The sequence below is a fragment of the Pithys albifrons genome, chromosome 2 (assembly GCF_047495875.1).
Source record: "Pithys albifrons albifrons isolate INPA30051 chromosome 2, PitAlb_v1, whole genome shotgun sequence".
NCBI classification, from domain to species: Eukaryota; Metazoa; Chordata; class Aves; order Passeriformes; family Thamnophilidae; genus Pithys; species Pithys albifrons.
Window position 1 is genome coordinate 10,105,171 of NC_092459.1, and position 9,720 is coordinate 10,114,890.

At 50.6% G+C, this 9,720-nt stretch overlaps 1 protein-coding gene across 8 annotated transcripts; it reads right to left on the reverse strand.

Moving 5' to 3' along the window:
• Positions 1-2,842: 2,842 nt before the first annotated feature.
• Positions 2,843-8,886, reverse strand: MYCN (MYCN proto-oncogene, bHLH transcription factor). 8 transcript variants are annotated; one of them, XM_071547800.1, is made up of 3 exons: positions 7,363-7,723; positions 5,679-6,517; positions 2,843-4,470 (listed from the first exon to the last, which is right to left on the reverse strand). In XM_071547800.1, exons 2-3 carry the CDS (start codon positions 6,409-6,411, stop codon positions 3,872-3,874), a joined length of 1,332 nt encoding a protein of 443 aa, XP_071403901.1. In that variant the 5' UTR covers positions 6,412-6,517; positions 7,363-7,723; the 3' UTR covers positions 2,843-3,871. The 8 variants fall into 8 exon arrangements, with proteins under 8 accessions (XP_071403901.1, XP_071403898.1, XP_071403896.1 ...); XM_071547797.1 differs by lacking the exon at positions 7,363-7,723 and adding an exon at positions 8,789-8,886 and having other exon boundaries at positions 2,844-4,473; XM_071547795.1 differs by lacking the exon at positions 7,363-7,723 and adding an exon at positions 7,957-8,372 and having other exon boundaries at positions 2,844-4,473.
• Between the last annotated feature and the right edge of the window lie 834 nt (positions 8,887-9,720).

A 9,720-nucleotide genomic window follows, 5' to 3' on the forward strand; every position in this document is an offset into this window, starting at 1 on the left:
GTTTACTGTGGCCAAGCCTCCTTGCAGGGTCAGTATAAGCAGATATGTAGCAGAAAAAATAATGTAGGGCAGCAGATTGGAAGTGTAGCCCAGAAGAAGTGAAAGCTTGTCTTGGCACAGACCAGAATTCAGACAACTGCAGAGGCAAAGCTAGTGGTCTCCTTGTCAGTGCTGCAGGAGCAGCCAGAAGTGCTAAGGAAAAACATCGTGCTGGCCCCACAATCCTTACTTAATTTAAATGAGTTACTGTGAGACCTGAGATCCCTTTAAGTATGATGACTTTGGATTCCTGAGACAAGAGGCAGGAAAGGGGAAAAGGGAAAGGAGAAATGCACACAAGGAGAAGAAAGTAACCAAGTATATATCATGTAGCATTTGGTAATGGTACATTGAAAAGTCATTAACTATCTCAAAATTAATATTTTTTTAATTACATCTGATTTAAACCAGTCACAGGTCAAGCTTAAGAATAGCATCCATTTAAAAATTCTGTTCCAGCTTGGTTTATCGGTATACTTACCAGGAGCAAATGTGCCCTCTGCAAATTAGATACTTCATGAAATCTCAAGCAGTCCAGCCAAGATTTGATGGTAAGTTGCTGCAACAGCAGCTGCGCGGTTGAGAAATGCACTTTCCTTCACACTCATGGCAACAGGTGACCAAGTGGTAATGACACTATTAACACATTTCGCGTTTTTAAGCTCTCCCGCTGGTGTTTCACTCATACTAGTTTATGGAGGAATCATTTCATTTTGGTGTTACAAGTCCCTTGTGTTCTTAGTGGTATTTTAAAGAAAATAAACAGAAAAGGAGATCATCCTTTGGGATATGTGATTTTGGATAAAACCACCTGATTCCATCAGCAAATTCTGTTTTGTATGAAAAAGAACTTGGGAATTTTTATAATAGATCAGATAAGACTGAGATCAGTTAAATTCAGTTTTCCCTTCAGGAACCAGCAATATGAGCAGATATTAGGTACTTGCCACATTTTTTAACTGATTCTCTAGACATATATTTGTTTGTTATGCAAATATATGTATGTATATTTTTAAAAAAAAGAAATAGCGTCTCAATTCATTATTTGGCTGAGTCCTTATGGACTCCCCCCTCCAGACAGGCATGCAAAAGGTTATTTTGTTTACGATTGTGGCCATATTTCTATATGCTTCTCTATACAGCCTTCTGGGTATAGTACTGATTCTTTAGAAAGTATTAATTAATTGCTTACTTCTTTTCCAAAGCTATCTTTCCTACCACTCTCCATTTTTTTATCATGTAATACAGAAGATATTTTCTCTTTGACAACTGTAACTTATTAACATGCAACAGCTGGGTTTTTTACCAAAAACATTTGACCTTGACAACTTGCTCCCTACAGTGAAGATGCGAAAACCAACATATTATTTACAAGAAAAAAGAAGACAACCCCAAAGTACCGCTAGTACAGCACAGCAGCAAACAATACAGTATATGGGAACATTATGGGGCCAGATTCTGTATCCATGGACTCAGTTGGACGTTTATTACTGAATTCTAAATAATCAGGCCAAGACTCCCACATTGAAATAGAGGCTTTCAGACGGGATTTGTGTTGAATATCCAAACAAATCTGAGTATTTGACACCTTTATTATACTCTAAATGCTTGGCTACCACAATACAAGACAACTGAGTTGTCTCAAGAGAAAGAAGTAATTGCTGTCCTCAATTCTCTAATGGGAGGTTACAGACAAGGTGGAGCCAGATTCTTCCAGGAGGTTAAACACAAAAAGACAGGAGGCAATGGACAAGCGTTGCAAACAAGGAAAATTCCAAGCAGATAGTACGAAAATTTGTGTCAGTCATGGTAATCGAAAAACAACGCGTGTTGTCGAAGAGGCTGTGGAATCTTAGTCTTTTAAGATACTCAAGTCTTGGTTGCATGACCCTGAGAGACCCAACCCAGAGTTTGCTCTGAGTAGAGCATTTAGACCAAAAGTTCTCCAGGAGTGGAAAGGGGAAGAGAAAAAGGGGGGAAGAGGAAGGGGAAAAGGGGAAAGGAGGGAAAGGGGGAAAGGAAAAAGAGAACGGGAAAGGAAAAAGGGGAAGAAAAAGGGAAAGGGGGAGGGGAAGGAGGATCCTTGCAAGTGGCTCCCCAAGATACTTACCAGCTATTTGGTCATTAATTCATATCTTCGTCAGATTCAATGTGAGGAAAAACAATGTCAAAAATACCTACACAGGCTAGAAAATAAAACAACTCCTTGGTCCCGTGGTGTTTAATACAATGATCAAAGATTTTTCATGGATTTGCACATCCTGCTCGTCACACCAAATGCGACCTCTTGAGACAATCACCTGCCAAGTTTCACGTTCATTTGACACACACTTCATGGCTCTGTATCTTCCCTGGAATTTTTAATTTTACCAATTTAACACAAGTGAACAGGACCTTCAGCTACAAACAAGAACATTAACTCCCTCATGCAATGAGGGGACAGCCTTAAGCCTTTTGCAATGCCAAGAACAGCAACCAAGTAAGATCTTTGATTACTAGCAGTATTTCATTTTCTATACTGTGGCAAGTGTATCTTCACCATGTACTTCTCCATGTGCGACACTGAGATGAGGCCCTTAGCAGAACCACACTAGCTGGTTATTACTTATGCCACACAAGTTTCTGAGTACAGTGGATATTCCAGAAGGCTTTGTATGACATGAGTCATTCCATTAACTGTGTGACATCTCCAGGTCTCCTGGGATGATCCTGACATCACAAGTATGAAATAATAGGAAAATTGTTCTTACTACAATTATTTTTTAACCAGAAATGGGAATGTCCTGTCTAGCTGACTTACTGTAAAGCATCACTTTGAGAGTTGAAATGTCCAGGGTACAGGACAACCATGGTTTTGTATTTCATCAGCATTGCAAAGTTAAAGATTTTATTTAAAAGAAAAATAGTAAATGGCACATCATGTAATTGCTATTTATTTTCATAAACATGAGGTATTTCAAAGTGCTATAAGACGCAGCACTAAATGTACATCGTTGGAAGAAATTAAACACAGAACTTTGCAGTTACCCAGTTCTATGCACCAAACATTAACAAATACATTAACTGGAAGAAACAGGCTAGGAAAAGGCATATATAGTAAATTTCTTTACAAAAGTTTCTTAGTTCAAAAAAGTGATAAAGTAATATCTACTCAAAACTTTCACAACTCATTTTCATACGAAAATATAAGTATCAAATTTAGTTATGTATCAGCATCATACTAAAGTATACAGGCAATGTAAGAATTAGTACAGTACATAACAGAGATTAACAATATATTTGTATACAAAAACATGCTCCTCAAACATTGAGGTATTACAGTACTTAGGTATGAACTTCCAGTCTAATACTGGCAGCAAAAGCCACCTCTCATAACCCAAGACATGTACAAAAGGCAAGTGTGTAGATGGTATTTACAGAAATTCCCACAGGGGCAGAAAATGCCAACCCCTAAAGTAACATTTGTTAGAACATAAGCACCATAAAACTTAGGAATTAACATTTAAAAACTCAGCTAGATGTCATCAGCAGCTCCAAATGCTCACAACAATTTAAAAAAAAAATCCCCACCATCTACAGTTCTTAAGAAGAAAAAACAAAGGCAGTTCACTGTTGTTTGGTAGTCTCGCAATAAACTCCTTGCAAGAACATCCACTTGCTCCGTACCCGGATAATATAGTTTGTTGATTACTTCAGGGACTGGATTGAAATTAAAACCAACATTCTTAACGTCAAAAAACACAACTTTTTTTTTAAAGAATCAAAAATGTGCAAAGTGGCAATGACTGTCCTGATCAGCCAAAAAAAGAAAAAACCAAAACAAAAAAAAAGTTTAGCAAGTCCGTTTGTATTCTATTTTCTTTAGCAATTGTTGTTGTCTGGCTTGCAATTTTTCCTTTTCTAGCAATAACTTCTGCTCCTCCGCCTGAAGAGAATGAACATATTCAGTGGCTTTTTTCAAGATCACAACTTTTACAGCTTTCTCATTTTTAACCAGTTCTGGAACATGGTCCCTTAGTGTGAGGAAACTTGACCGTAGATCGTTACGTCGCTGACGCTCCAGGATATTATGGTTGCGTCGACGTTCACTATCTTCTGAATCAGAGTTTCGAGGACTTGAGCTCTTAGACTTTGGTTGGATCACGGGTTTTACTGGACGGGGCACCTCTGTTTTTAACTTTTTCTGCGGTGGAGCTTCTTCAGTCTCCACGTATGGAGAAGGAGCAGCATAATTATGCTGCTGGTGAATTGGTGCGCAACGCTTTAAAATCAGTCCATTCTGCTGTATCCTGACTGGTGGAAAAGTGGTATTATTAGCACGCATTGTAACAGTAAAGGTGGTAACAGCCTTATTATTTGAGGAGCGTCTTTTCTCCACTGTAACAACATCTATTTCTTCTTCCTCCTCCTCTTCCTCCTCATCTTCATCATCTTCTGGTAACAGAAAAAGGGAAAATAAAATACACGTTATTCTCACTGAAAATACTCTGACCAAGTAGCAAGCCAGATACACTTATTGACAAAATATATCCGGTAAAAGCAGTAATGAAATACCTGATGGCAAAAACAGGGTGTGCCCACAACATGTAGTCAGATATAGATCTGTACAAGTATGTATGTAATGCACATAAAATGAGCGAAGAACAGTGATTTCTGAACACTTAAGTTTAATGAGGTGGGTTTTTTTAAACATGCTTGATTTTCAATCAAAGCAAGGCTACCACCCACATAATCGCAGAGGCAGAAAAGAATTTATAGACAGAATTTATGTAATTTTGAATGGAATCGTCGAGCTGCACAGAGCAAGCACAGAGCCACAACACAGCCCCTGCTTCGTAGAAAAGCAGCCGGAAAACTAAACAATCGCTGGGTTTGTTCTGAGGCAGAAGGTGAAGCAGCTCCAGCCGGGGACCCTTTAAGCCGGCGCTTGGGGCACTGCCAAGAAGACAGCTGTTGGAAGTGCTTCCTCACCCAAAGCTGTCAAACCAGACATTAAAGGGACAGCAGGCTCTGAAATCCGGGACGGATCACCAAGTTTGTGGCAGTGGTCATAGGGACCAGCTCATCTAAACAAGCCGAACGGCGTTTCAGCCCAAGTGGACTCCTCTGCACGGACAGGGGATGTTTTGGGCATTTTTGGCTCTCTGTCAGTATACTACAGGCGCTGCTCTGAGGGGTCATTAACCCGGCTCCGGCCCCGCCGGATCGCGCCCAAGGGTACACGCACGGCCAGCCCCCACAAGCCCATGCCCAGGGTGACTGTGGCAGCCTGTACCGCCCCCCTGCCCCGTACCCCAGGGCAGGGCACGGCGAGGGAGCCCGGGGGGTCCCTGGCACCACCAGCCCCCGCGGCGGGCCTGCCCCCCGGTGAGGCTTCAGCCCCGCCGTCCCCCGGAGCCGCCGCTGCGAGCTCAGGGCCAGGGTCGGGCAGGCGGGCGCTGCCCCGGGCCGGGCCCGCCGCCCCCACGGGGGCCCCGGCGCTGTGCCGGTCCTGCTGCCGCCTGCCGGCGGCTCCGCGCCCCACCCGCTGCCGCCGCCGGGGCCGCCAAAGGGGCGCAGCCGCCCCCGCCCGCCCCGGGGCAGCCGGCAGGGGGGCACCCGGAGCCGCCACCCGCCATCCCCGGGACCAGAGCGCTTACCTGAGTCACTGAGCGTGTCGTCCCCAGAGCTGCTGCTGCTACTGCTGCTGCTGCTGCTGGCCCGGCTGTCCCCGGCGGGACGCGGCGAGCGGCCGCCCCGCGGAGCGCCACCGCCTGCCGGTGCCGCCACCGTCTCCCGTTTGTTGACGGGGAAGGGGAACACCACGGCCGGGTCCACGCACTCAGGCACGGCTCCGCTCAGCTCCGCGCGGCCGCTGGCGGCGGCGGGGCCGCCCGCCGGCCCCGGGGGCGGCGGTGGGGCGGCGGCGGCGGCAGGCGCCTTGCTCTGCAGCTTCTCGCTGACCGCCCGCTCCAGCTTCTCGCGGGCGGAGAAGCCACTCCACATGCAGTCCTGTATGATGATGGAGTTGAGATTATTGGTCACGCCGGGGCCCGTCTCGAAGAAGTCTCCTCCGTCCGCGCCGCCCCACAGGTCGGCCTCGGGGGGCAGCAGGAGCAGCTCGGACGCCCAGTCCAGGGGGTCGGTGGGGCGGCAGCCCCCCAGAGCCGCCCCTCCCCACGGCATCGAGCCCCCCCCCGGAGGGTGCTCCTGCAGCCCGGCGCGGCTGGGAGACAGGGGAGGGGTGGGCAGCAGCTCAAACTTTTTCCAGATGTCCTCGCCGGGGGGAGCGGAGTCCGGCCCGCACAAATAAAAATCATCTTCGTCTGGGTAGAAGCAGGGCTGCAAGGAGTCGAACTCGAGGTCTGGATTTTTACTGACCATTCCTGGCATTACGGGTCTCTTTTTGCTGATCCCTGCGTCGGGCAATGTTTTCCAAGACAGATTTTACGGGTATTTCCAGCAACCGAAAGAAAAGACGTTCTCGCAAGACCTGAAACTAAAGAACAAAAAAACCCAACCACAATTAAAGTACGAATTAACAAGCAGACGTGACTCCCTCCTAACGGAAGGATAAAAAAATAATAATCCCACCATCAACAGCAAGACAGGGGGAGCCTTCAGCCAGTTGAGGAGAAAAAAATATTCTCACACACCTTTCCTCCCGACTCAAGATAGCGAAAGCAAAGCGCTCAGGTAGTGCTCCCCCGTGCAGAGCATGCCCCGCCACTGCGCGGGGACACAAACACAGCCGGCACGGTCCAGCGGGGATGCACAGCTGTGCACATAGCCCTCGCCTGGTCTCCCCAAACCTCTTCAAACCCTTAAAACTGCAGAGTGACTGCAGACAAATGCATGGCTTTGATACCGTAATCTCTCCAGAAAGGCTTCTTAGTACGCCAGCAAAAGTAGAGGAAGTTTACGCCTTTTGTCATCTGCGGAGCAGTGCAAAGGGGAGAGAAGAGCGATGCAAAAAAAAGGGGCGGAGGGGCTCTTTGCAACTTCGCAAATCGCCAGTTCATTCACTCAAAGCGAGCCAGCGAAATCCGCACACAACCCAAGGGGGGAGGGAGGGGAGGAGGGGAAATCCAGCAGCAACAGAAATTATCAACCTTATGTAATAATCTCACGCACAAAATACATTAAAACCACCCCGGCGCCACCAACAAAGCCTCCTGATTTGCCAAGGCGGCACGGGAAGTTTTCTCCCCCTTTTTCCTGCAACAGCGAGGTTGCAAGGACAACAACTCTGCTCGTTTTGCCACTTCAAGCACTCAAACCTCTCGCAAAGACACCGGCTCTCCAGCTCTCTCACCTCCGGGTAATGCACGCTGCTGCCCTTACCTCGGACGGACTCTCCCCACTCACTACCCACGGCCAGTCAACCACAGCCCCATTCCTCTGCCGAGAGCTTCATTGCATCAGACATTATAAAAAAAAAAAACTCCAAAAAAGCCAGTCAGCGTCTCCCTTCAGCTCGGCAAAGGTACTGCGAAGGGAAATCGTTCTGCCGAGTTCACAACAGCTGACGCTGAAACGGAGACCAAAAGGGGGGGAAAAAATCCATGAAAAGCCTTATGATGAAACGCCGAGAAACGCGCCCGGCTCGGCTCAGCTGCGCTCCCGCCCCGCCCCCTGAGCGCCTCCAGGACTGGGCATTTTTCTACACGCGAAATATATTAAACCGTTTAAAATGCAAAGCAGTAAAGAGGCACCTACAAAACACTGGCGATCTCAATGCGACAGCTCCAAACCAAAACACAAATATCGTCCCGGATTTTCTTCTGCTCAGTGAGAACCCCATTCACACTCCGCTCTACCCCTGTGCTCCCCTTCCCGCCCCGTCCTCCTCTCGGCAACTCAAACGCGATGGGGAATTGGATTTATTTGATTGGGGTTTTGTCCTGCAGCCCAGAGCCTACAGCTTCCTCTTCTTACCTCCTTGGTGATGGTGGTGGGTGTGCGAGGGGGAGGAGTGGTGGGGGGAAGGGGAGAGAAAAAAAAGGCAGCTGATCGTGTCTGTGGCACTTTCCGCGCCCGCTGCCGGCCCCCGCGGCCGCCCCGGTGTCCGCATCCACCCTCTGCTCGCAGACAGATGACTGTCACTGCTTGGCTTTGAAACGGCTGGATATTATTAACCCCCCAAAAAGGCATTAAAAAAAAAAAGGACGGGTAAAAAAAACAAACTGACACACTCGGGAGGGAGCGCCGGGAAACAGAGGGAGAAAGGCGGGAGCGGCGGCCCCGCCCCCACTCCACGCGCGCAGGGCGGGGCAGGCGTTTGGCGCCAAAAGCCCCGTTTGCTCTTTATCCTCCCGGAGGGCGCTCGCATGTGGCGGGGTCGTCCTCGTCCCGCGCCACCCCGAGCCCGAGGGAAACGTGGCCTCCGGAGCGGTGTCCCACAGCACCCGCCGCTGCAACCTCGCGCGCGAACACCCGGGGCAGCTGCAAATAAATAAACAAGTCCTATGGGAAGTGGCTGGGAGGGGGAGCCGCTCTGCCTCTGGGCTCTGTAAATAATCGCCCCGCAGCAATCGCTTCCCCGCAGGCAAGCGGGGCTCTCACGCTGCCGGGGCCGGCCCGGGCGGGCAGAGGGACGGGCCTCCCCCAGCCCCGCGCTCAGCGCTCCCGGCTCCGCGGCGGGACCGGGACACGCACGGCGGGAGCCGCGCCCGCGTTCCGCTGCCGACGGCGACACCTTGCGGACGGACGGCGGGAGCGACGGCGCTCCCGGCGGCCCCGCGCATTCATTCCCGGCGGCGGCACCCACCGCTCTCTCGCCTCCTTCCCCGCGGCGCGGGGCCGCGGGACGGGACGCGGCAGCACGGAACGGGAGCACGATGCTTTCGTCAGCGGACGCGGGTACGGTCCCGGTGCCGGTGCCGGTCCCGCCGCCGCTCGGGGCGGTGCCTCCTCGCTCATAGGCTGCAGGTTGAGGCGGAGACTGGGCGTCGCTTGCGGCAGTCGGTGGCGGCGGGCGGTCGCTTTGTGTGCGGCGGCGGCGGTGGGGCCGCCTCCCCTCCCGCCTCGGTTGGGGCAAGCCCGGGCTCTTCAAACCCGGCGGGCATGCCAGTGAGAGGGCGAGCTGGGTGTCGATGGAAATGGCCCCTCGCCACAGAGGGGAATTAGCCCCGAGGGATGCAGGGATGTGCCATGTGCCACTTCGCCTCGTCGCCTCGGGCAGTTTTGGGCAGGAAGGTCCTGCTTGTCCCGCGTGGTGATCCCTTCCTCGACTCCATGTAACACTTCTGTAGCCAAAACCTGGAGACTCCATAGCCCATCAGTGAGTGCCCTGAGACAGCCTCGGGAGCCGTCTGGGGTGCCGGCGAGCTGCTGCAGCCGCCGTGTCCGGCGCAGCGGTGCGGCTGGCCGGGCACTCCGGGGAGCTGGAGGGGCGTGAGGGTTGGGATTGGCTCACTAAAGGTAGCCACTGCTCTGCAAATGCCCCAGCCAAGGCAGGCAGCTTCTGCCAGGTTCCTTGCTCCCACAACTTGCCCCTGCCTGCATTTTCCCTCACCGGTGGCTGGTTGCAGTTTTGCTTGTGAGTCTTCTGTTGGTCCTTGCTGAGAGCAGAAAGAGCACCTGGAAGGTGAATCGTCTGTACCGGAGCTTCCAAGTGAACCTGATTTAAGGACGGGGTGCTGGGGGTGACTTAGATACCCCGCTATGAGTTGCAGCTTGGCTGGGCTCAGCTGTGGCAGC